Genomic DNA, 27,182 nt, shown 5'->3' on the forward strand with positions numbered 1-27,182 from the left:
ACCTTTAATATATACATTTGTGTAACATCTTGGAAGCTTCAATGCCCAAGTTTTTAGCAAAATAATCAGAATGGTTTGGGTTGGAAGGGACCTTAAAGCTCCTCCAGTTCCAACCCCTGCCACGGGCAGGGACACCTTCCACTAGAGCAGCTTGCTCCAAGCCCCTGTGTCCAACCTGGCCTTGAACACTGCCAGGGATGGGGCAGCCACAGCTTTTCTGGGCACCCTGTGCCAGCACCTCAACACCCTCACAGGGAAGAACTTCTGCCTAAGAGCTCATCTCAATCTCTTGTCAATATAAAACCATCCTCAGGGCTGAAGCTCCTGTTTGCTGGGGTTTTACTCCATCTGGTGGTGACTGAGTAAAAAACGTTACCACAACCTACTCGAACAAGGTTCTTCTCGAGGCAGAGAAACGACACTAAAACACTTTTCATCCTGAAACAGGAAAATGCAGGAAGAGGTTTATTCCCTTCCTCAACAGGGACCCTGAAGTGAAGCTCAACCGTATCTTCACAGCCAAAAGGGGGGAATGCCCCTGTACTATTTGTACAGGCTGGTGACACCAATAGTAGTTGTCCACAGTGTACAAACTTAGTGTGAGTAGCCACAGGAAAACCATCAGCATCTTTTTAGTTGCCTGATCACCCTTCAGAATGAGGTGAAGAAGGAAAAACTCCACTTATTTTTTCACAACTAAACACACACAAGTACAAAACACTGCTTCTGTTTTTAATCTTATATTTTCTTCCACTTCAAATGCAGTTTCAAGAGAGTATTCCTACACATGCACATGGAACAGTGGTTTATTGCAACCAAGCGCTTCAGTTAAAAAACCCCAACGCAGGCAAGCAGTTTTCATTGATTTTCATTTTAAATAAGTTCCAAGAGTAATACAAATGATCCAGGTTTGTCTCTCTGGAGTAATCGTTTGTTGTTTCCTTTCCCAAAAGTTCTTCAATGGAGTTACTGCTGCTGTTATCCTTCTGGTAACACTGTTTGGAAAGCGCTTCAAATGACACAGTGTCAGCTTATGTTTTCCAGAAGAGAGGGTTCTGTGTCAGACGTCTCTGGAAGTTCTCATACCTGGAAGAAAGTCCAAGAAATAAGAACTGCAGCAAATGAAGAAGGACACAAATCAATCTATGTGGAGAACATGGTAAGTTACATATACTCTAACGCCAGGCTGGATGGAGTCCTGGGTAACATGGTTTAGTGTGTGGTGTCCCTGCCACTTGCACAGGTACAACTGTCCCTGTACTACCCCATCAGTGCTGCTCCACCTGGGATGCAGCCAGTCCCCTCAGCACTTCCCAGCTCATGGGGACAGCAGACGGAAGTCAGCAGCTTGACAGACATGAGCGGACTGACACAGGGACTGCAGCTTCCAATTCCAGAGTGCTTCCTAGCAGGGTATGTGTAACCTGCTCACTGGCAAGGAAGAGGGGCCCACTGATAATTCTGTACCCAAGGCTACTATTCCATGATTCTATTATTCTACACAACAATTTACTTTGTGGTTCTAATAGAATCCTTGAGACAAAGTAGTCCCCATCATCCCCCCACCCTTAACAAATGATTCCAACTTCCACATCTTTACTGTGAGGGTGCTGAGGCGCTGGCACAGGGTGCCCAGAGAAGCTGTGGCTGCCCCATCCCTGGCAGTGTTCAAGGGCAGGTTGGACACAGGGGCTTGGAGCAACCTGCTCTAGTGGAATGTGTCCCTGCCCAAGGCAGGGGTTGGAACTGGATGAGCTTTAAGGCCCCTTCCAACCCAAACCATTCTATGGTTCTATGATTTTAGAGGGGTTTAAACCCGCTCAAGTTAGAGAAAGGCTTATTTATGAATGAGTTTCTAAGCCAACTATTGAATTTCCATGTCAGCCAGCCCACTGCAGACACCCAAGATATTCTACCTATTACAAGTGATCATTAAACACATTGTAATGACTCACCAACATAGGAACTGTGCCAAAAAGTGTTGTTTTTCTGTGGCAGTAATCACACTAACAGATTTCTATACAGAGTTACACCTCCCTTCACTCTACTGCTTTGAACAACAGCCAAAAGCAAGTTCAGCATCATCTAGGCAGTGCCCAGCCATTATTCTGCTTCTTTAGCCTGTCTTCCCTTTGGTTCCTCTCATCAGAGACCTTACCTATATGTGTTCATGGAGTGCGTAGTTACCTTTTAAATAGAAAGGGTTACACTCCCAAAGAAAAAACACTGCTGTTGTTAACTGCCTGCATATTCAGTACTAGTGATAAAACTATTCAGAGAGCCCAGAACACTGTTTTAAGAAGGGTTTTGGTTGATACTGTAGAAGCTAAAGGGGGTTAAACTGATAAACTGCAGGGCAGACTTTGTCAGGCATCCTAAAGGACTGCTCCCTAAGCTCACAAGTTATCTCCATACTACATAGACTATCCCCACAGACTGTTATTTCTTAAACCAGGCCCTGGAAAGCAGCTCTTAAGATTCCTGTATTTCTGCAGAAAGGTCTTGGTAACAAAACCAGGTAAATGAGGAACATGGTTTCTCCACATCTCCCATGTTCTCAAGCAATGTAACTGTGCTGGAATTATGTCTAGGAAGAGACAGAGCATAACAAATAAGCACAAACTGACAAGTATCAGCATGTTCTGTCTCCCCATGACTCCAGAGCGTTTGCATAACCAGCAACATAGTGCAAATCACATATGTCAAGGGTGACTTTTCTAGAAGCAAAGAAAACATCACAGGCTATACATCACCCTTCTGATTAGAAAATAGCATGAAGATGGTGACAAATATGAAAACAGTGGCAGAACCTCTTTTTACTTGAGATAAACCTCAAATACTTTTAAACATGAAACACTAAGTAACATGAGAGTAGTTCAATACTGAGAAATCGTCTGGTTTAACGCCTGGAAGAAAGAACCTTTGTCACTAGAGATCCCTGCCATTACCATTTCAGGACTACATTTGCAGGAATGAAAGCTTCAGAGGGGTTTGGGGTCATCTGTGCCTGAGTAACAGCAAACGAGGAAGCGAAGTTATAGAAGTTGTCCAACATCTTCTGAGTGAACTGAAATAAAAAAAAAAAAAAAAAAGAGACATTTTCAATAAGTTCTTTTTCTCAGTTTAAATTTCTGTGCAAAAGTTGGATGGATTTACAACTCCTACGTGAAGTAAAATGAGCCTTGTAGTTGAAACTAAATGATCTTAAGGTCTCTTTCAACCCAAACCATTTCGTCATTCTATGATTTCGAAACATCAATGCATACAGCCAAATGGTTTGACAATGATTATGTTGGTTACAATCCTGCAGCCACCCACCACCACATCTTTTCCCCCTCCGTTAGTCCTTCAGAGGCTCAATTCTTAAACTTTCATGGCACAGAGAATATCCGACAACAGAACATCCAAACTACCTCTGTGAAAGAATCTACTGATGACACGGCAGCACTTGCAACAGGAGTCTGCTGGGCCAGGTTCTCCAGCAGTTCCACTGAGATTCCAATCTGGGCCACCGTGGGTGTCTGGGGGAGGTTCATGGCACCAAAGGGATGTTGACTTCCCTTCCCTGAAAGCACCACAAACAGCACACGTTAGATCTGGCACACATGCAAAGACTGTGTTACTTAAATCACCCTGTTTCTTCTGTAGAGAGAATTCCTCAATTCCCACCAAAAACATCCCTATCTTAGACATGCAGAAGATTCACACAGCCCAAGCACAGGCACAAGTACACCCAAGAGATGAAGCAGTGTGGTCAGTACATCAAAAACCACAACAGATCTTAAGGAAGTCCTTAAAAAAAAAAACGGAGAATATAACTGATGTCAACTTGGACTTGTTACTGACATCAACCACGTGGACTTCTGCAAAGCACTGGACAATGTCCTTGTCCCTAACCTGGAGAGATATGGATTTGACAGATGGAGCACTTGTAGCTAAGAAACTGTCTGGATGGCTGCACTCAAGAGAGTTGTGGTCAATGGCTTAATGTCCCCGTGAAGACCAGTGATGAGTGGTGCTCCTCAGGCATTGGTACATGGTTATAAGGTCTCCCCTGAGCCTTCTTTTCTCCAGGCTGAACAGCCCCAGCTCTCTCAGCCTTTCCTCATACAGCTTCCCAGTCTTTGGATCATCTCTGTGGTCTTTCTCTGGACCCTCTCCAGCCTGTCCACATCTTTTTGTATAGTGGGGACCAAAACCTGGTATTTTACTTTTGCATACGTCCTGCTTGCAGTATTCAGTCCTGTACCTGAGTTAGCCTCTACTTGACAGAGGCAAGAGCATGCTTAGAAAATCCAAGGCATCCCATGTTCTCATCCTAACCCACCCAGAGCTTGCCGTACAGCCTAAGCCAGTCAGTCTATAATTCTATACCCCACAGTGAAACCAAGTTTGTCAAAATTGCATTTCTTTACATTAATCACAGACCAAGGAGGACAGCAGGGACAGTGACCACAGCTCAGCTAACATACAGTGATGTGTTAAACAACTGAAGCATCAATCACGAATCATCATGTTGAGATATGTTTAACCATGACAAGTGCAAGGTCCTACACCTGGGTTGAAGCAATCCCAGGCATGGCTACAGGTTGGGCAGAGAAGAGATTCAGAGCAGCCCTGAGGAGAAGGACTTGGGGGTGCTTGGTTGATGAGAAAATTAACATGAGCCGGCAGCGTGCACTTGCAGCCCAGAAAGCCAACCGCATCCTAGGCTGCATCAAAAGGAGCGTGACCAGCAGGTCGAAGGAGGTGATCCTGCCCCTCTGCTCTGCTCTTGTGAGACCTCACCTGGAGTATTGTGTGCAGTTCTGGTGTCCTCAACATAAAAAGGACATGGAACTGTTGGAACAAGTCCAGAGGAGGCCACGAGGATGATCAGGGGACTGGAGCACCTCCTGTATGAAGACAGGCTGAGGAAGTTGGGGCTGTTCAGCCTGGAGAAGAGAAGGCTGCGTGGAGACCTCATAGCAGCCTTCCAGTATCTGAAGGGGGCCTACAGGGATGCTGGAGAGGGACTGTTCATTAGAGACTGTAGTGACAGGACAAGGGGTAACGGGTTAAAACTTAAAACAGGGGAAGTTTAGGTTGGATATAAGAAGGAAATTCTTTCCTGTTAGGGTGGTGAGGCACTGGAATGGTTTGCTCAGGGAGATTGTGAATGCTCCATCCCTGGCAGTGTTCAAGGCCAGGTTGGAGGAGGCCTTGGGTGACATGATTTAGCGTAAGGTGTCCCTGCCCACGGCAGGGGGATTAGAACTAGATGATCTTAAGGTCCTTTCCAACCCTAACGATTCTATGATTCTATGATTCTATGAATTTGAGAAGGAGCCATTTACCACCAAGCTCTGGGTGCAGCTGGTCCACCAGTGGTCCACCACACTGACCACTCATCAGACTATGGATTGAGAGCAGCCCTGAGGAGAAGGATTTAGGGGTGTAGATTGAAAAGAAGCTCAACATGACCCAGCCATGTGTGCTTGAGCGTAGTAGAAACCAACCATGTCCTGGGCTGCATCAAAGGAAGCATAAGCAGCAGGTCAAGGGAGGGTATTCTTCCCCTTTACTCTGCTCTTGTGACATGCCCACTGCAGCTCTGCATTCAGCTCTGGGGCTCCCAACATAAGAAGCATGTTGAGCTGTTACAGTGAGTCCAGAGGAGGCCACAGAGATGCTGTGAGGGCTGGAGCAGCTCTGCTCTGGAGCCAGGCTGAGAGAGCTGGGCTGGTTCAGCCTGGAGAAGAGAAGGCTCCAGGGAGACCTTAAAAGCAGCTCCAGTGCCTAAAGGGGCTACAGGAAACCTGGAGAGGGGCTTTGCACAAGGGATGTAGGGAGAGGACAAGGGGAATGGCTTTAACCTGACAGAGGGGAGATTGAGATGAGCTCTTAGGCAGAAGCTCTTCCCTGTGACTGTAGTGATAGGACAAGGGGTAATGGGTTCAAACTGAAATGGAGATTTAGGTTACATATAAGGAAGAAGTTCTTTCCTGTGAGGGTGCTGAGGTGCTGGCACAGGGTGCCCAGAGAAGCTGTGGCTGCCCCATCCCTGGCAGTTTTCAAGGCCAGGTTGGACACAGGGGCCTGAAGCAATCTGCTCTAGTGAAAGGGGTCCCTGCCCGTGGCAGGGTGTTGGAACTGGATAAACTTTAAGGACCCTTCCAACCAAACCCTTTTAAAGCTCCCTATGAAGTAAATGGATTCAACAGGAAACATGACCTGTGAGTAAAAGCAGAACCTTTCTCTATAGGAACCAAGCCTTTCATTTATATTTCAGTAATTGGAGAGAACTGGGAAGAATAAGAGCCCGGAAGATTGCCCACTGACTGTCATCCCAGCCAGGGTGGGGAAATGCATGGAAAATGCCCTAAACCTCACAAACTTTATTCAGCACAAAATCTAACCAGCAATTTTGGTTGGGGGGAGTGTGTGGTTGGTTTAATAAACCTTATTCCCAGCAAACATGAAGACTGCATCTGAAGAGATGCAAAACAATTCAGACTTAATGCTTATTACAAAGCCACTCACCACCTTACATGATAGTTAATCCTCAAAAAGAAATATGTAATTTTGAGGCATTTGACTCCTAGACTTACTATCCATATCACAGCAGATGCAAGACAATTTACTAAATCAAGGGGTCAACACAACAAAAACACCAACACAAGAAATGTATATTTCTAACCTCCCAGCACAGATTTTAAGAATGGTTAAATGTTAGCAAGAGGAGCAACATGAAAAGCCTGCTTTTAGATACATTACGTTTGTACCAAGGACACTAAGAAATACAATTCAACAAACTTTGCCTGATTATACAGGAGCAACAAAGGAGTATTTTAGAGGGAATGATGGAATTCCTGTGAGACACCTTGAAGAGCCAATCTGGAAATCACTTATTCTGAGGTTACCTGAGTATAAATAGCACCCATACTCAAGGATAAGCACCCAGGTTCATAATTTAGTGTCTATTCCACAAATCACTTTCATGTTGAAGACTATTCCATAAACGTGATTTCCCCTTTAGTTCATCTATGGAGACAACCTTCCGGTATCCCACTTGGAAACACCACAGTGTTCATCTGCATTGGCTCTCCTAAGCGAGCATGGGACAGGATGGAGGAGAGAAGTAAGGAAAAAGAACTGGGACAATGCCATTTTACTTGACCCTCATTGTCAAGAAGTGTAATACCAGATCCCCAGATACTGTATTTAATAGCCCAGCCAGTGCTTACAACATGCAATGTGGGTGAGTTACACACACCACAAACCCTGTATGGTTCCAAGGCGTTTTAGACGCTACGCATAAGCTTAAGAGTTAGACATGACACATTTAACTTCTCCCCAAATCTGTAATAAACCATGTGCCACCTCAGCTGGCCACTCATGATCACGTAAGAAACATCACACAGCAAAAAACTCTGACAGAGCCCCTGTGTCATAGGGAGCTGACAAACACGGACACAAAACTGGTCCTCTCAAGGGACTGAACCCAAACCACAGATTTCAACAATCAGTATGTCTCTCAATGATTCCAGCTCTCTGTAGTCCCTTTTCCCTCCTCACCTTTCTATAGCCTCATAGTCTTCATTATGCAATTGTTTATGGCCATGGAAACTAAGACTGTGGAGCTTATACTGACTCTATAGCCTGAGATCAGCTGTAGACAACAACAGGAACAGGGGAGCTCTCTGCTGTTCACATAGCACTACCGCACTGCACTGCAAATGCATTCAACCATAGAATCATATAATCAACTAGGTTGGTAAAGACCTTTAAGCTCAAGTCCAACCATTCCCCAGCACTGCCAAGACTACCACTAAACCATATCACCAAGGGCCTCATCTACATGGTTTGTCAACACTTCCATGTCTCAGAGTTCCTCCTCAAGAGCAGCTCGTACTTGGAAATTATGGCTTACCATGCAAAAAGCATTTGAAAATGAACTGACCTACATACCTGTCTGAAAGCATACATAATAGAGTCTTTTAAGCATAAGAAACATATAGCAGAAGAATGGGCAATACCCTTTACTGTTTCACTCACAACTTTGTAGTATACAAAACCATGCCTCCACCAAGCCCTTCCTGTAGCTGTTCTCTCTCCTGCTGAAAGCCCAGTTTTAGAGGCTGTACATGACAAGAACTCATTTTGCTCTGCACACCGAGAGGCCTTATCTCATATCACAATGCCACCCAGGACTGACTCAAAAAGAGCATGCCACATTAATAATTAATACACTTCATTATAGCAACCTCAATGCTTACCTAAGCAGAAATTCAAGTTAAGGCTGTAGGCCACGCTGAAGCCTACAAAAGATGTGCATTACTTTATCACTCTAACACTTCAAGCTGCTTGACTGACATACACAGAATCACAGAATGGTTTGGGTTGGAAAGGACCCTAAGATCATCCAGTTCCGACCCTGTGCCATGGGCAGGGACACCTCACACAAGACCATGCTGCCCAAGGCTCTGACCAACCTGGCCTTGAACTGCCAGTGATGCAGCATTTACCACTTCTTTGGGCAGCCTGTTCCAGTGCCTCACCACCCTCACAGTAAAGAACTTCTTCCTTATATCTAACCTGAACTTCCCCTGTTTCAGTTTGAACCTATCACCCTTTGTCCTATCACTGTTCCTTTAACACTTATGACAATACTATGCCATTGGGGCTCTTCATCATTTTTACATTATGCATGGCAACATTCCCATTTATGAAAACACACCCACACGTATTTCAGACAGCACCGGCATTCTCTGGCTCCCTCATGAGTCAGACTTCTCCATCTCGGGTCTGTATCAAAAATACTAAAACACTGGCAAAGCTGCTTTCCAATGTCCACTCTCTACTGGACAATTACAGAGTGCAACAGCACCTGAATGGGAAGAATTAGCTGTCTGAAACCACATCAGACTTTACTCATTACAAAGCCTGTCTCTGTTTATAAGGATTATAACTACTTAACAGTGGAAGCTGAAAGAAAACGCTTCAGGCATGTCCAGAACACCTAAAAACATGCCAAAGAACCTACAGGGTCATTCTTCCTCAGGTTCTCCATGGGAACACATGCCAAACGTGCTCAAAGGAATTCCCAGATCAACATTACATGCAACAAAGGACGAGTGAGGAATTTCTCTAGGAACATTAACAGACAGACTTCCACGAAGCTGACAAGACTGCGTCTAGCACCACATCTGCTCAGGACCATCTGAACACACACAGTGTTCAAGTAGCTTTGTGCTCAAAACCACCTTCATCCCTTCACACATGCAGGAGCACATCCCCTCCGCTGAGTGCAACCTTTTACCAGTCTTACCAGATTTCAGACCAGAAATCTTGAAGATGGCACTTGGCTTCTCATTAGTGACAAACCCCAGCAGCTGCCACACTGCCATCCCATTCTGGTCCGGATAACAAAAATAGACAGATCCTCCCATTCCATCTGGAAATGGTATAGTTCCCAGCATGAAGACCACTATGTGATTGATGTTTTCATAGTCCGGTATATCAAATACAAACTTGTCTTCGGCCACTTGCTGGGGAGCTGCTTGTACCTAAAGAGAACAAAACCTTTATTAGCATGATTATAGTCTTCTTCCCTGACTGTAACTGTGAACTGCCCTTCACAGAAACACACCTAAAGTGGAACATAACAGAAAGTGAGGAACGCAGCAACCTAAATAGCAGATAGCCAGAGAAAAAGTCAAACACAGCAGAAGAACAACTGCAGAATACATTACTAGAAAGGCACAACAGTCTCGTTCTACCTGCACTGCACAGATATCCCACCCGGGACTAACAGGATCAGAATACCTTCGCTCCCCATGTGCGTAGGAGGAAAATAGGGTGCAGAAGAGGTTGCCAAGTCTATAAGCAGTGGCTGTTGACCACCTTGGCTGGCACAACCCCAGGATCATGGAAACCTGTTCACATAGGAAATACAATAGACCTTGAGACAGGCAGCAGAAGGACGGCTGAATGCCAGAGCAAAAGATACCCTCCTCTTTACCCGAGATGCCACATCCCTGCAGCCAACGCACAATCTAGCCTTAGAACGCTTCTTTTTAAGCTCCCAGCTTGTCTCTGAGAAGCCCAAGCAGAGGAGATGGCAACTCTCTGAGGAGCCCAAGCCTCTCCATCAGCAACTACGTCCCGGCAATGAGGGCAGCTGCCTCTGGGGACGAGGGGCAGGAGCCAGCCGAGCCGGGCAGGCGGGACGAGGGCAGCGAGGCCCCTCGGAGGAACCCAGCGAGGGGAAGGACGAGCGCCGGCGGCAGCTCCACCCCGGCCCCGGGCGGGTTGAGGGCCCCGGCCGCGGCCCGGGCCGCGCTCACCAGCCTGCCCGCCACCAGGCAGCCGAACATGGCGGCGGCCGCCGAACCCCCTCAGGCGCTCCGCTGCTGCCGAGCCTTCATGGGCGCCGGCTCCCGGATATCACAGCCGGAAAGCGGCCGCGCCGACAACGAGTCATATCCGGAGCGCGGCCGGAACGGGACGGAAACGGGTTAAGGGTGCTGGGGTGGCGGGAGGAGGGAAGGGATGGGGTGGGAGGGAAGGGGGACAGCGGGGCACACAGCAGCACACAGCACCGGACACGGCCAGCGGGCCAGAGCGGTTGGGAACACACAGAGTGTGCACTCTAAGGAAGGCCCGGAGGATGATCAGGGACTGGAGCACCTCCGGTATGAAGACAGGCTGAGGAAGTTGGGGCTGTTCAGCCTGGAGAAGAGAAGGCTGCGTGGAGACCTCATAGCAGCCTTCTAGTATCTGAAGGGGGCCTGTAGGGATGCTGGGGAGGGACTCTTCATTAGGGACTGTAGTGACAGGACAAGGGGTAAGGGGTTAAAACTTCCTGTGAGGGCGCTGAGGCCCTGCCAAGGAAGTTGTGAGTGCTCCATCTGTGGCTGTGTTCAAGGCCAGTTTGGACACAGGGGCTTGGAGCAGCCTGCTCTAGTGGAAGGTGTCCCTGCCCATGGCAGGGGTTGGAACTGGATGAGCTTCAAGGTCCCTTCCAACCCAAAACCATTCTGGGATTCTATGAAAAAAGGAAAAGTTAGTCAGAAAAACCATCTGGTTAAACCCACTGACGCACACCAGGTATATTGGGACAGCTGTGGCAGTGTGTGATGCTGCATTGCTGGGAAACTTGATTTCTCCTCCTGGATGCAGTTCAGGTTGTGGAAGTTCACGCTGGAGAAGTGAGCATCACGCACATTGACTCTGTGGGCTGATCTTTGGTGCCATTGCAGAGTACCGACCACTAGACTGCAGCTGGTGCTCAGAGCACAGCCCTCCTTAAGGTCATTAGGAGGTTCCCACAGTGAGATTTCCAAGGCTGTATCAAACCTTCCACACGCCTGCAAGACGTGCTGATGGCTGGGTTAACATCACACAGGAACACAGAGGTAGAAAGGCAAGCCCACAGATGGTGTTTGCTATGCCACCACCCTCTGCCTCTCAATGTCCCCAACTGTTGGCAAAACCAGGGTATGGTCATGACAGCACTAGGAGACTCCAAACAGCAATGCCATGTGGCAGCGGAAAGGGACTGGAAACCCATGTTTGTGTTTCACAGACATCTGTGCAGTGCCACAGAAAAATACATGGATTCAGTCAGAGATCAATATGATCAGACAAAAGCCGCTTATTGCTAAGCCTTAACTCCTTATATACTATTGCTTACATGCATTTACCATGATTTGGCATATTATGATTGGGTGCATGTCTTGAAGACCCTTAGTGACTAACATATATAACTGGTTAAGCACAGGTGTGAGAACTTGACCTCAAAAGCTCGCCAACAGTCCACAGTTCTCATAACTCAGTGAATTCCAGCTTCTTCTTATCTTGCTTGCTTAAGCTTCCTTGGGCCTCTCATGGCCTTGCTGTATCTTTCAGGATTGTTCAGAGTTCATGTACCAATTATCCATTCTCCCATGAGAACACTGTCTCCACATCTCCCCCTTTTAGTTTTATATATCTTTTGGATGACCCTACTTCAGCAGGGGATTTGGGCTAGATCATATCTCCAACACATGCTGTCTACAGGCTGCTGGGCCTGCCCTTTTTCTCCTGTATGGCTCTCTGATAACAGGGGAGTCCATCCCTCACATCAAGGTCTGGCATGGCATGTGTCCCCCCCGCTCCACGCCTGCTGGGTTGCAGCCAACAGCGGAGCTAAAGGTTCTTCTTGGTTTTCTCCTGTATGGCTCTCTGATAACAGGGGAGTCCATCCCTCACGTCAAGGTCTGGCATGGCATGTGTCTCCCCCGCTCCACGCCTGCTGGGTTGCAGCCAACAGCGGAGCTAAAGGTTCTTCTTGGTGGCAAACACAGAGGCCAACCCAATCTTGCCCTTGACTGTGGTAGCAGGCATTTGGTCAACCTCAGTCGTTGTACCTTGTTGTCAATGCAGAGTTTCTCCTGCTTCATCCAGAACAAGTCGCTACTACAGCAAGGCACACACAGATTTACATTAGCAGAGTAACTATTACAGGGTGCAGCAGCATGTTGAAGATGCTGATGGCAATGAGGGACTAGGCAAAGAAATTTCTTACCAGTGGAGTTCTCCCACCCTCTTAATTTGTTCCATATTCTGCTTTATAACACTACCATTGTATTAGAATCTTCCCAGCTTTTGCCTTAGCATTTTCTAGCAGCTGCTGCAAATTTCCATACTCTAACATCTCTTTTACATGTGACAAATCCATACAAGGTGTAGTTTCTTATTAGCAACTGGCTAGTAAATACAGGTATTTTATACACAAAATCACAGCCTCTAATAATAGCTACTTTACAAGCACACATATTCAAGCTGTTACTTTTCAGTTGCCCCCAAGTGATGTTTTGCAATCATTCGTTTTCCTCTATCTCATTCTGCTTGGGGTATTCACAGCCAGCTGCTGTAGCTGAGGCATCGGGTTCCTCCACTCGTCTGTCCAGCTCATGGCAAGGCTTGACAAACTTTGCAGGCAGTCGCCATGGACCTGTAGGCAGGAGGACACAAATATAGCCCCTCCTCCAGGTTTTTTCCTTTCTTTCTCTGCCACCCTGATGCTGCTTAGGTGACGGCTCATAAAACTTGTGGTTGCACTACCCCTCTTGCTTTTTCAGTTAGCAGTTCTTGTTTCAACCAATCTTCTCCTCCATACTAAGCAAGGCTCCTACCATGCACCCACTGTGTTGCAGGTGCTCTTTAGGCTTTGTCTGTGGTGTCTCTACAAACTGCCTCAATACCTCAATAGATTGAGAGGGCTTTTCATGGGTGTTTTTGGTTTTTTTTTCCACTCCTCGGCTCTGGCATCCATCCTGGCCGTTCCGCTGGTGGAGCACTGGGAGCTGAATCGGAGGGCACCTTCTTTTGAACATGGGCACCAAGCTCTCATCAGTGCAGCTAAGAGATGAAAAGTGGCAGAGCTTGTTCTATGTAAAAAGGATCTTCTAATGGGTAGCAACGTGTGCTCTGTGCCCTCGGACCCAGTTCCCTCTTCTGTCTCTGCCCCAGGTTCCCTCTTGAAGTTTGTCTGTCCAGTCATCCCCTATGTTTCTGTCACCCCCCCGAGTCTTGTTAACCTCTGTCCACAACCATTTCCAATTGCTCTGTCCATCCAGAGTCAGCAGCCAGGACCCTTGCTATTCACAGCTATCCCTTTCTGTACTCCTTTTAGCCTCTGTCTTTCTGCCACCTCTGTCAGTCTCCATCTGCGGTATCTCGTTTTTTCCACTGCCTTCCTGCTACCTGTACTATTCCTGGCAGCATTTCTCACAGAAGAGCAGCCTTCCAGTACCTAAAGGGACTACAAGAAACCTGGAGAGGGACTTTGGACAAGGGCCTGTAGGGGCAGGACACGGGGAATGGCTTTAACCTCCCAGAGGGGAGATTGAGCTGAGCTCTTAGGCAGAAGCTCTTCCCTGTGAGGGTGCTGAGGCGCTGGCACAGGGTGCCCAGAGAAGCTGTGGCTGCCCCATCCCTGGCAGCGTTCAAGGCCAGGTTGGACACAGGGGCTTGGAGCAATCTGCTCTAGTGGAAGGGGTCCCTGCCCATGGCAGGGGGTGGAACTGGATGAGCTTTAAGGTCCCTTCCAACCCAAACCATTCTGTGATTCTATGATTCTATGATATGATATTGCCCTAGATCATATTTGTGACATTTTGATCTCCACTTGAGCCCCTAATTTGATTTGTAGCTTAGTGTCATTTAGGTAAAAGAAGGTTGTATGGAGCAGGCATGTTCCCTGTGTGCAGTAAGCAAAAGTATTTCCCATTCAGTATTAAGAGGTAGTGACACGACACATGAAACAGTTATTTGGAGAGAACCTCTGAGAAGAAAGTAGCTGTGCTGGGTGAAGCAAAGGCATGAGTAAGAGGAGGAAACCCAGGCAGGTTGGGTCCATACTGACCACGTGGTATTAATCTTCACCCTTTAGGAGCCAGAGAGCATTCTGTTACAGAAATAGTGATCAGGAAAACCCACCAGGTCAATCTGCAGAGCTTGAATATTTACTTAGAGACTGAGAAAATAGAGCCGAGGTACCCAAATTAATCTGCATAAGAACATGGAATAACTATGTTCTTTTGGGTTTGTTCAAACAACTGTGTAAAGCAATCAAACTCCAGAGACAGGGAGCACAGTTGCAATTGGTGGCACTGTTTTACATTGAAAAGGTTTTAATTTGCATTAGAATTTGCCATTTTCATAACCTTTCCTTGGCTGCTTCTCAACTTTTCCAAACTTTAGCTGTTATGACTAAAGTTCTTTCCACTGAGTGCCTGCCTTATGTTACATTTTTATACATGGAAGTTTCAGCCAGAGTACTGCAGTTGTTTCCAAGCCATGGGTCAAAAATTGAATCATTTTGCTGAAGATAAAAGAATAAAACTGGATGAGTTCTTCCTCCAGAAGCTCCAATTGCATTATGTTGCAAAGGAAGGACTTGGAGTTTGCTGGCAGGTAGCCTTGAGTCAGAAACAATGCCATAAAAATAAGCTCACGTGTACCTAGATATGAAATGTTTGTAGAGCCCCAGTTTATACATGCTCAGGAGCATTTTAGATAGCCCTGCAGGTTCCATCCATGCTGAAGAGGTGCCACCAGGGGCTGCTCCTCTGTAGCTGCCTCTAGGTTGAGCACGAAGCCAAGAAGAGAGTACTCAGCCTTTCTCACCTAACTTGACAACTGAAGGAAGTACCTCAACTAAAAACATCGTCTCCTTCTGTTCTTTCTTTATAGCAGCTTCTCTAAGGCAGTCTTGTCGTCTGGAAGAGAGTCTTTGTTGCCAGTAACTACAGAAGACTTCCTGGTGGTCCAGTCTTCTAACCCAGGAGCCCCAGTTATGTTGGAATTCAAATAGGATGAATCCAGTCAGCTCTCCTGCTCTCAGTGCTGCTGTTTAGGCATGGTAGGAGGTATAAAAGGGGAAAGAAGGAATAGTGAGGCTGGAGGAAGCAATAAGGGCATTAGTTTGCAGCATGGGGCAGGAAGGAGGGAGAATATAGTTTCCTTTTCAGTAGTGCTGCTTTTCTGAGGTTTGAGAAACACTTTTAAGGGCAACTGAAAGAGATGGTCACAGGTTTGACGGTGAAAAAGTACCTGGCTTGCTGGCCTTGCATGATCTTTCATTTTCCAGTGGTAGGGAGGAAATCACTGTTTGTCCAGTGAATTTTATTTCCCTTACCAACAGCCTTGAAGCCTTTGCTGTGATGGTGATCTTTTGGCAGCACCTGACTTTGGTTCAGTGAAAGATTTAGCAATGACAGATTAATTTTAGGAGGATATAGGAGGTGGTGTAATTTCTGTCTGTACCTGATGACTTTTTGGGACCCGAGTTCCATGGAGGTCTTCCTAGTCCTTGCTGCCTTTAAGAACTCTGAATCTTTATGAAGAGGATTATTTCGTCCATGAAGTCGGAAGTTTTAGGGCTGAGGCTGAATGTATAAGTTAATTACACTCCATCTCCAGCAGATGGTGGTAAAATACCAGGGTTTGGCGTATTAAAACCCAGCTCTTTGTGCCACAAGTTGAGACTGGTTCTGGCTGTATCTCAGGGGAAAAACGGCTCCGTTCAGTTTAAACCATAATCGGGATGAAACAGTTGATAAATGTATTAATGCCATGTAATTAACAGGCAACCAGTGAACTAAGATCAAAACTAGTAATACAGCAGATAAACCATAGTGCTAGACCCTTAGGGAATGTTACTAAAGACCCAGACACCTTTTTGTAACTAATGCCAAGAAGCCTCAGTTCTTCTCTTCCCGCTCCCCTATTCCCCACATACATGTGTTCCCCCCTTCCAAGGTCTGGGTTACAAGCAAACCAGCCTTTTCTGGGTGTGCTATCATGCTTTATTTTCATCTGCATTTAGAATCTGAAATCAACTTCACAGCAAAATTAATTTCTGTAGATCACTATGTATGTATTTTTTGGAAGACATTTCAATTTGGTTATGTAAAATCCTCAAAATTACACAACCCCATTTGAGACCTACCCTGTCTGACTGTCTCTCCAAACATGGCTTTCCTTAAACACCTCAAACGCCCAAGTCTGGCTTCCCCAAAGTCATTAACATCAGTTTAATTCTATTTCATCTAGAGTTGCTCTGCCTTTTCCTGTATACATGATTAAAAAGAAACTAGCATACAACTGCTTAAGGAAAAAGTTAGGATTGATTTATAGTGTAAGCAAGACACTCATTCAATGGACTTTTTTCATGGATGACAGCCAAAGGTGTTATCCAAACATAGTTTGTATTGTCTGAACATAGTTTTCTAGGTCCAGCCATGCTGGCTCATGTGCCAGGTTTATGTCTTCTGCCCAACTGTAGGTATTCACCCCTCCTGTTAAAGCTTTTTGCTTCTTCAGGCTGCCTGCTGTTTCCTAAACTGTTTTCTGACAAATCAGGCAGTAAGTTCAGGACTGGTAAGTTCAAAGTCTGTGATAGTACCCAGAAACCCATGGGGTATCCTGGGCTGCATCAAAAGGAGTGTGACCAGCAGGTCGAAGGAGGTGGTCCTGCCCCTCTACTCTGCTCTTGTGAGACCTCACCTGGAGCATTGTGTGCAGTTCTGGTGTCCTCAACATAAAAAGGACATGGAACTGTTGGAACAAGTCCAGATGAGGCCACGAGGATGATCAGGGACTGGAGCACCTCTGTATGAAGACAGGAGGAGAAAGTTTGGGCTGTTGAGCCTGGAGAAGAGAAGGCTGCGTGGAGACCTCATAGCAGCCTTCCAGTATCTGAAGGGGGCCTATAGGGATGCTGGGGAGGGACTCTTCATTAGGGACTGTAGTGACAGGACAAGGGGTAATGGGTTCAAACTGAAACAGGGGAAGTTTAGATTGGATATAAGGAGGAAATTCTTTCCTGTAAGGATGGTGAGGCACTGGAATGGGTTGCCCAAGGAAGTTGTGAATGCTCCATCCCTGGCAGTGTTCAAGGCCAGGTTGGACAAAGCCTTGGGTGACATGGTTTAGTGTGAGGTGTCCCTGCCCATGGCAGGGGGGTTGGAACTGGATAACCTTAACGTCTTTTCCAACCCTAAGTGTTCTATGATTCTATGGAGGTCTGGAAAATCAGTGAGGGTACAAAACTCCCCTTTTTTATTTGGGAGAACTTACCTGCATTCCAGTCAGGCCAAACTGTAAGTGGCTGCTGGCAAAGGCAAACACCATCATCTTACCAGGGGGATTGGTAGTAGCAATTTGGGCAGACTAATGCTTCCTGCCCAGTTCTGGAGAAAGGGCACAGAACTGAAGGATGTTCTATGTCTGTAGCCATTGACTTCAGTAAAATATGGCAGTTTCCATCAGGAGAGATTATTGTCCATGTCTTCCCAAGCTTCCTTCAGAAAAGCAATGCTTGTGCTGAGGGGAATCTTTGTATTTAACAGTCTGCACTACTACAGTGCTCATGAAGCAGTTTGGTTGGTATCTGCGTACTGGGCACAGGATGAAGCAGCCTGAGTTCAGAACTGCTTTCAGTTTTGAAGCCAAACTGTGGATCTCTCCCATGAAGACACTTTCTTCTTTCCTCTTGTACTCCAGGTCAGAGAGCTCACTATAACTTTGCTCTGTTATAAGCTCCTTTTAAACTGTGTGTGTGTGTGGTGCCTGTATTTCAAATACAACTAATACTATTTAAGTGTTTATGTGCATCAATTCACTGGACGAGATGGGCAGTCCCACCCAGCCAGCATTTATAAGCTCCCTTAAGAAGAAGTGATGCTTTTTCCTGCTCATCTGACAAACCCCTGTCCATGGTCAAAGATGTTGTAATTGGTCTTTGTCATTAAATTCAATAATGTCCAAATTTACAGATCTACCTTGTTTCAGGCTAATGTAGATAAATGAGGTTCATGGTAAAATATTAACTTTCACTTGGCACCTCAGCACTTTATGCCTTTGATTAACATACAAGAAAGGCTGTAAAATCAGGTAAGTGAATGCAAGGAGTAATGTTTTATTCTCCTTAAATGATATATGAGACTTGGCTATTTATAGCAAGGGGTTGGGAGAGGAATGTAAAGCTAAGCCAGTTTGAGGAATGCTGATGCAGGAGACGCAGTGAAAAATTGATATTAATTTGAGGAAACTTCTGTAGGGAAAGTCAGAACACCTTATAGCGGTGTAAAGGTAATTTGTTTGTGCCTTGATCATGGTCTCTACCTAATGCAGCCAAAAATTGCACTGAAGCATTCTGGAGAAATAAAACACATGTTTTTGTACTTAGTTACCAGAACGCCTCTGTAGGGGCTGTGTTAGATCATTTGTATGGAAGTCTTTAAAGCAAGATGTCTGCAGGCAATGCTGCAGCTCAGCATCCACACTGGATGTATTAAAGAGGCTTCTCCAGCAGATGATCACTGTGCAGGAAACCAGACTGGACAATCATCCTGATCCCTGCACAATGTGACACACTCCCATCAGAGAAGGCTTTTTATGCAAATGTGATGTGTCTAAGCTAAGAATCAACAGCATTTAAGGAAGGATCCCCTCAGAGAGACAATTCCCTTGAAAAAGGGGAATAAAAAAAGACGGGATAAAAAAGGGTTTATCCAGTGCAAGGGGAACTGCTCAGATCTTACTGAGTCCACGCCAGGTGAGTTTTCAAAGCACCTCACTTGAGCGCAGCAAAAATACTGACTCATTTCAGACTTGTTTTCTCACTGTTTTTGACCCATGGAAAATACAAATAGGCAGACCCTTTAGTGATGCAAATCAGTAAATCTTCATTGGCATTAAGGGAAAATCTGTGACAGATGACAAGGATGCTGCATCTCTGAGGAGGCTGCACAGAAGCCATTTTTCTCCACAAATAATGAGGAGAATATGAAGAGTCTGACGAAGGTAATCACAAACAACTTGTGTGTTTTCTTTGATGGCAGAATCACTGTTGAAAAAGCAAGTTTAGACAGCAATCAGAGAACGCCATTTGAAGAGGGGAGGGTTTTCAGCGCAGACACAGTGGAAAATGGTAGAGAACATGAGCAGAACAGCTCTCCCACTGGCGTAATCCTGGAGTAGATTACTATGCAGATACTCCTGTTTCAGAGTGAAGTTTTCTTTCATTGCAGATACTTAGTTTGCTTCCAGAACAGAATCCATTTCAGGAATAGAAACTTATGTTTTGCAATAAAGAGCCTACGAGGGAAGATGCTGTAGAAGAGCAATCATCCACCTGTGTATTTCGACTGGCCTGTATTTACAAAGGGTCAGAAAAGTCTGCAATGAAATGCTGTAGTGGCACTGCTGCTTTCCACCTCCTTAGCCATGGGGCTGCCCTGGCCCTGTGCTCCAGAATAGCTTTCCTAGACAATTTTCTCCTACTGCCAAGCTCTGAAATGAGAAGTCCCTGGTTAAAACTCATCTCAGAAAACAGAGAAGAAAGAAAAAGTATTCAGAAGGATCATGCCTCCTCCTGAACCCATTCTGCAGTACCTCTGCAATGCATTCCCAAAGGATTCCTCTTTGTCATGCTGTTTCTTCTGTGGATTTTTTCTCCCTGTTGGATTCTAAAGGGAAGTGACTTTGCTTCAATGGGAAAGTGCGGTGTCGAAATGTCACAAGAGTCAGCATCATTTTCTTTCCTGAAGTTAGGAATGAGAGAACAGTATGCAAGTGTGTATCTTCTGTATCTGAAGGGAGCCTACAAGGATGCTGCAGAGGGACTCCTCGTCTGGGACTGTAGTGATAGGACAAGGGGTGATGGGTCAAAACTGAAACAGGGGTAGTTAGGGTCAGATATAAGGAAGAAGTTCTTTACCGTGAGGGTGCTGAGGCACTGGCACACGGTGCCCAAAGAAGTGGTAAATGCTCCATCCCTGGCAGTGTTCAAGCCCAGGTTGAACAGAGCCTTCAGGAACATTGTCTGCTGTGAGGTGTCCCTGCCCATGGCAGGGAGTTGGAACTGGATTATCTTAAGGTCCTTTCCAACCCTAACTATGCTATGATTCTATGATTCTAAGTGGATCCTGGGAGGTATCAGTCCATTACCAGGTCTGTCAGACACCTGTGAATCCTGGGGCAACACCATAGGATCCATCACAACTACCATACCAGATGTAGACATCTACTAAGCCACTGCACTTGGTAGACTGGACTGCCTTTACAACTGATGGAAGGAAACACGTGGTTTCACCTGAGCTATTCTAGATACTTGCTATAGGATGTGATGCCCCACAAAGATAAAGTGCCTCTTTGTTTCCACCTGTTACCAAGCTAACCCAGGATGATTAGCTCAGGTGTAGCAGACATCTACAGTCAAGTGAATTAGGCTGAAACCCTGGAGTCTTTTAATACCTTTTTTTATAGTGAACCTATGTCTTTTAGTTGTGATCCTCAAAGGGGCATAAAAGGGTGTGAGCATAGATCATGATGGGCTTCAGATCAGGACATCTGAGGCTCTGAGAAGGATTATCTCCTATCATGAAAAAATCTAAAGAGTTTGGGAAATATATCAATGGAAAAAAACAATAAAAGAAAGCCTGACAGTCCTTCACTCTCTGGTTTCCTTCCAAGGTCATCGTGAATTAATTTTGGAGAGCTGTGCAATCAGTTGTCTATGTCCAATGAATTACAGCAGGCAATTAAGCTATTCATTTTAATGCCAGTGCTCCACTTGAGTGTCCTCGTGGTTCTGTTATTCTGGGTGCTTTTTTCTTGCAATAGAACGCTTGGATGGGTATTTCCCTGTTACCTTGATAAGGGTGTTGGTGGAATGGTGTCCTGTGATTTTTTTGTGTGTGTGAAAAGTTGCTGTGACTGGTTCCCTGAGCAGGTCTATATTTTCCCTTTGTTTTTATAAAAGCTGTTCCCTTTCTACCCAGCTTTTGATTCATTGGTGCTACAGGATGGCATGAACACCCAGATCTCTAGAATTGATTTTATTTGTGCATTTGGAGCTCTGTGGCTCTTATCTCCTCATGATCTTCAGCAAGTTTACACAGGTAAGACTATTGATGAGATAAATCTGAGCTATTACCTTCATTATACGAATGGAAAAGTCAGACACGTACGTATTTGCACTGGCTGCAGTGAACTTTGTATCAGGCTGCAAGTATTTCAGTCAAGAAGTAACAAAGCTTATGGCACATTTGGGAAAAGAATCTAGAAAATCTAAATCTCATTTAGATGTACAGAAGGTAACGTGGGTCATGAGGATGAATGAGTAGCCCTTGCTTTCTGTTTTAGATCACCAGTGTACATGACATTTAGATCACTACTGTTGTCATGGTGATTGAAACCAGGACCAATGTCCACTGGCATTTTAGACTGGAGCAACATAGTTCTGAAAGGCTCAGCAGGGCTAAAACCTTGAGGCATGCATCCATTTCAACTGGTGCAGTGTTGCTTGTATCCCCAGCTGCAGTAACACCCACAGATGGGATAGCAGCCCAGTTTCACAGAGCATAGGCATGTGTATCAGGCAGTCTCTCCACCCTCTGAGTTCTCTTACTCCAGGAAAAAGTAAGAATGGGTCAGTTGCACGCTGGTCTGATTCAGAATAGCAGCATAAAGCAGAAAGAAGTCATGCAAACCTGCTGGCTTTTTACATGGAAGCTAGTCAAAGACAGTTTCCTCTGGTAGCATCCTGGTCCAGCCAGATTTGTCCATGTGCAGGTGTACTCTTTCTGGAAATCCTTTTCTCCAGTCCTTCCAACTCATTTCTGCAGATGATGCCTTCAGCTGAGCAGGGATAAACAGTGCTATTCACCATCTATATAAGACTTTTCATTTCATAGACCATTATCATGGTCTCATTCTTTTGGCCTTTTTCCAAGCTGAAGTCTATTTAATTTCTCCTTGTACAGAAACTGTTCTCCATCTCTCATTGTCTCTGTGCATTCCCTCCTTTGTCTCTCATCTAGCTGAGATGGGGTGAAGGCGCAGCACTGACAATGGCATTTAGCACTGTTCAAATAAAGGAGAGCAAAAGGGGCCTTGTAACTCCCAGGACGGGGCTTTGTCTGCCCTGGGTTAGTCAGAGTAAGTTCACTTTAAACTAAAAGAAAAGAAATAGAGATGAAAAAAGGACAAAAAGATCCAAGTGAATAACATCATCTTCATCACCACCCCATTAAGGTTGATAAAATGTTAAAATGAGACAGTGCTCACCCATGTTTTATCTTTACTTCATTGCTTTTTCCTACTAGCAGTGCATCAATAACCTGCAGTATATTCTAACTGATTGAATGAAAAGTTATATTTAATTGGGAAATCAATGAGCAGGAATAGGGCACTGAGGTCATATAGATTGTATTGTCCTGACCAATCTAACTCGCTTGCCCTTTGAGCTGGTCTTTCATCATTATATTTCACTTGCCAATTCCTCAACGGTCTTAATTATGGCCACAGCAATTTGTCTTCAAATATCACACTACAGTGAAATCTGTGCATCAATAAATACAGCTCAAAAGTGGTTTTCCACTCTGCTGGAGAGTTAATTGCTTCCATGGTTAAAGCAAATGCTGTAATTTTTTACATTTGCGGTGCTTTTCAACATCTTCAAGTGGCTGGAGACCATTCAGAATGGCCAAATCAAAGGAAAACACGTCTTTCAATACGAAGATGGGGTTTGAGCAATTTTGGACACCTTATCTGCACAGAACATCCTGCCTTGTGCTGCAGTTGGAGCACGGCTAATAAATAGCAGAGGACAATTTAGAAAGCATAGTACAATCAGAAGGATCTGCTGGCTGTTCATTTTTTACCTGCTTCTTTCAAACACCATCCCTATGGAGGGGAAGCGGTGAACATGTGTACACATTTTGCCCAGTCTAGGAAATAACAGCTTTTCCTGTGCAGAAAAGTGCAATTCCAGTTCTGTCCTTGTGTTTGTCCTCTCCAAAGCAGAGATGTGTGAATGCCACCTGGAAAGCAGTGGGTGCAGGTGAGCCTTGAAAAATCAGTTTGTGAGCAATAGTGGGGAAGTCCATCACTATGGAGGATGTGGGGCTGAGTGATTTCCTTGCAGGCATTTGTGAGGCTATGGCAGCCAGCCCTCCAGGCCATATAAAGCATTTTAAATGTGTTTTAATGTGCTGTTCTTTTTGCATGCAGTAGCTGTTGTGCTCCCTGACTCCTAAACTGCTTCTAAGCTGCAGCATTGGTTTCAGTACTGGCAGCTTGCCTCAACCTCACTTCTGACTGGCTGTCAATATTTTCTGCCCTGTAATAGGCAGTCTAAGGTCCTTCTAGGAAGGATTTTGGCATATCCAAAAGGAAAGATGTCATTTCTGCCTTGATGTTATCTTACCAAGGGTGGATGGGACAGAAGCACACCTGGGGCTGCCCATACTGTGTTGTAAGTATGCTCTAGGCACTGGGGTCTCTCAAGTTCCTTTACCAGGAACATAGAATCATAGAATAGTTAGGGTTGGAAAGCACCTTAAGATCATCCAGTTGCAACCCCCCTGCCATGGGCAGGGACACCTCACATTAAACCATCTCACCCAAGGCTCTGTCCAACCTGGCCTTGAACACCACCAGGGATGGAGCGTTCACAACCTCCCTGGGCAACCCATTCCAGTGCCTCACCAGCCTTACAGTAAAGAACTCCCTTCTTATCTCCAATCTAAACTTCGCCTGTTTAAGTTCTGACCCATTACCTCTTGTCCTGTCACTACAGTCCCTAATGGAAAGTCACTCCCCAGCATCCATATAGCCCCCTTCAGATACTAAAAGGCTGCTTGGTTGCCTGGAAAAAAAGCATTTCAAGTGAAGCAGTGTACATTCTTCATCTACGTGATTAATTTAATCTGCAGCCCATGGGAGATTCCCCATGGGAATGGAGTCCCCATTGTGTTGTGGGGGGCGAATTCTGAGGCAGAGAACCCAGCAATGTGCTCTAGGGTGAAGAACAACATCTGGGCATTCATGTTACCTCAACTCCTTGTCTGCAGGCAAAGATGGCAATGGTTCCTTCTCTCAATGATTGAGGCTGCCATTTGAGGAACAGGCAAGGAAACATTATTGGTTTAGTCTGTGGGTTTCTGAACTCCTGCTCAACAATACCTTGAGCAGGAGTGGCTTGGCTGTATGTGAATACCTATTCATTGGTCCAACTTGGTGCTACATTCCAATGTCTATTAAACATTGGACAGAGCCTTGGGTGACACGGTTTAATGTGAGGTGTCCCTGGCCATGTCAGGGGGGGTTGGAACTGGATGATCTTAAGGTCCTTTCCAACCCTAACTATTCTATGATTCTATGTTTGGCACTGAAGTGAGCCAAGGTCAAATCCTAGGTCTTGACTGTAATAAAACCCCCACCTTATCAGGCAGAACACCCCTTATTTGGCCTTTTCCTTAGGTAAAACCTCAGTCATGCAGCTGAGGAGCCCCTCCTGACCAAAATGTTTCATGAAAACAGGAAGATAGAATCATAGAATAGTTAGGGTTGGAAAGGACCTTAAAGATCATCCAGTTCCAACCCCCCTGCCATGGGCAGGGACACCTCACACTAAATCATGTCACCCAAGGCTTCGTCCAACCTGGCCTTGAACACCGCCACAGATGGAGCATTCACAACCTCCCTGGGCAACCCATTCCAGTGCCTCACCACCCTCATGGTAAAGAACTTCTTCCTTATATCCTGTCTAAACTTCCCCTGTTTCAGTTTGAACCCATTACCCCTTGTCCTGTCAATACAGTCCCTGATGAAGAGTCCCTCCTCTGCATCCCTGTAGGCCCCCTTCAGACACTGGAAGCTGCTCTGAGGTCTCCACGCAGCCTTGACTTCTCCAGGCTGAACAGCCCCAACTTCCTCAGCCTGGTTGTATAAAGTTTTGATTTTGATGCTTCAGCTTTTCCTGACAAAGCCCCTCTATTGAGACATTCTGACAAGCTGTGAACTCTGTCTCTGAAATGTCTGGACACGTGTCATCTTCTGGGCATTGTTTTCTGTGCAGGGTGTAGACTGCTCTGAGCTGTTACTATAAGGGCACCAGGAGTACCTGATTCTGAAAAACATGTAGAAATAATCCCTGTCTTCTTAAAAATAGTTCTTAAAGATGCTCTTTAATGTCTGAGGCATGTATTGCGATAAGCTTTTTATCTGAGCCGAGGAGAGTGGAGCAATTGAGTAACTGTGCTGCTGCATGCATAAATATAGTGAAGACAAATCAATTATGTCTACATTAGACGTTAGACATAATGGAAATGCAGCTACTGTAATTGAACATCATCACAAGTTTTGACGTTCTTGGCTTGGAGAGCAGATATCTCAGCTTCTGCTTGGAGGATCGTCTTGGAAAGCTATCAGCCCCCCCAGGGGTATTGGCAAGAGCAATAACCACAACGCACTGTTTGTCCCCAAAGCCTATCACAAAATATGACAGCCTTAGGAGAGGTTTGGACTTCTGCCTTGGCTGTCTGTTTCCACCTTTGGAAAGCCTTTCCATGGAATTTTCATACATAAAGCAGTGTGTTGGACTTACCTCACATTATGCTTATGCCATAGAGAATTATAGAATGGGTTGGCTTTGAAAGGACCTTAAGGCTCCTCCACTTCCAGCCCCTGCCATAGGCAGGGACACCTTCCACTAGAGCAGGTTGCTCCAAGTCCCTGTGTCCAACCTGGCCTTGAACACTGCCAGGGATGGGGCAGCCACAACTCCTCTGGGCACCCTGTGCCAGTGCCTCAGCACCCTCACAATCCCCATGGTTGGTCCCCGGCCTCTGCACATAGAATTTTGTTACCAAAATGCTACATCAGCAGCTGATGACCTCTGTCCTGGTCTGTGACTATGCCCATGGGATTGCAGAGTGGAGAAGAGCAACAGAGGTCTGAGATGATGGTCACGGTCCCTGGGGGTCATGCTCTGCTGCTGTCCCTCCTCCCCTATGGCCAGACACACCAGTAGTAATCATGAATATCACTCAGAGAGCAGTGGCCATGTTTTCCCTAAAATGGCTAGAAAGAGCATCTATGAAAAGAACAGGTACTGAAGAAAAATGGTATTTTGGAGCTGTTTGACTTTATGTTGCATCACAGAATGAAACTGTGTCCTGGAAGAAACTCAGACGCAGCTGGGATACATCCTGAGCTTGAGAAACAGCTGGCTAGCTTACCTGCAAGACATTAGGAAGGAAGCACACAGAATACTGTATGAGGAGAGTAATCCTCTCCTCAGTTCTATATGAAGGCTTTGAGAGGTATTGGCTTTATATTAAATTTACAGGCCCTTTTTTCCCCACAAATATGATCTCTCCCCTGTGAAGCAATTAGCTATTAAGAATCAGTTTCATCTTTGTCCTCTTGATTCATGGCACACATTTGTGTTCATTGCAGAAGGAAAGTCCCTTTTGGAGAGAGCCCTATATAATTTTATAGTCATCTGCAGAAAGAACATAACTCAGCGTAATTTGTGTTGCACAGCTCACCTATTGCGTAGCACTGGGTACTCTTGCTAAGCTCTCTGTAGTAGAGCTGTTGTGGTGGTTGTTCAGCAGTATGAGCTGAGTAGCTGCTTTTGGAAGGTGGTCAGGTAAGGCTGTGTTGTGCTCAGTAAATAGGGATGCTCAGAAGGTGTCTCCAGAGGCAGACAGTTCTGCACTGAGAGGCTGGAAAATGATGAGTCTCTATCTTCTGCAGCACAAGAATTCAAAGAGACACCCAATAAAATTGCCAGATAATAGTTTTAAAAGCAAACAAAGTGCAAAACTAAAATGTTGAGTCATTGCCCCAACTTG

The 27,182-nt window shown here is 45.6% G+C and overlaps 1 protein-coding gene across 2 annotated transcripts; it reads right to left on the minus strand.

The window, feature by feature from the left end:
• Window positions 1-852: 852 nt before the first annotated feature.
• On the minus strand, window positions 853-10,496 carry HIKESHI (heat shock protein nuclear import factor hikeshi). Of its 2 annotated transcripts, XM_057396772.1 has the most exons (6): window positions 10,329-10,479; window positions 9,808-9,917; window positions 9,311-9,548; window positions 3,414-3,565; window positions 2,949-3,067; window positions 853-1,086 (listed from the first exon to the last, which is right to left on the minus strand). In XM_057396772.1, the coding sequence occupies exons 3-6, from the start codon at window positions 9,459-9,461 to the stop codon at window positions 1,032-1,034; spliced, it is 477 nt and encodes a 158-aa protein (XP_057252755.1). In that variant the 5' UTR covers window positions 9,462-9,548; window positions 9,808-9,917; window positions 10,329-10,479; the 3' UTR covers window positions 853-1,031. The 2 variants fall into 2 exon arrangements, with proteins under 2 accessions (XP_057252755.1, XP_057252754.1); XM_057396771.1 differs by lacking the exon at window positions 9,808-9,917 and having other exon boundaries at window positions 10,329-10,496.
• Window positions 10,497-27,182: the final 16,686 nt, after the last annotated feature.

Source organism: Pezoporus wallicus, unplaced genomic scaffold (genome assembly GCF_028554395.1).
Source record: "Pezoporus wallicus isolate ANWC-B61680 ecotype Strahan unplaced genomic scaffold, APGP_CSIRO_Pwel_v1 contig_13458, whole genome shotgun sequence".
NCBI classification, from domain to species: Eukaryota; Metazoa; Chordata; class Aves; order Psittaciformes; family Psittacidae; genus Pezoporus; species Pezoporus wallicus.

What these genes read in the sequence shown, in the direction of transcription:
- HIKESHI (XM_057396771.1), bottom strand. Translation starts at nt 10,358, where the DNA reads ATGTTCGGCTGCCTGGTGGCGGGCAGGCTG. An exon ending in GATTTCTGGTCTGAAATCTG is followed by an intron (nt 3,566 to 9,310) that starts GTAAGACTGGTA and finishes TGGTGCTTTCAG; the next exon opens with GGAAGGGAAGTCAACATCCC. An exon ending in CAGTAGATTCTTTCACAGAG is followed by an intron (nt 3,068 to 3,413) that starts GTAGTTTGGATG and finishes TTTTTATTTCAG; the next exon opens with TTCACTCAGAAGATGTTGGA.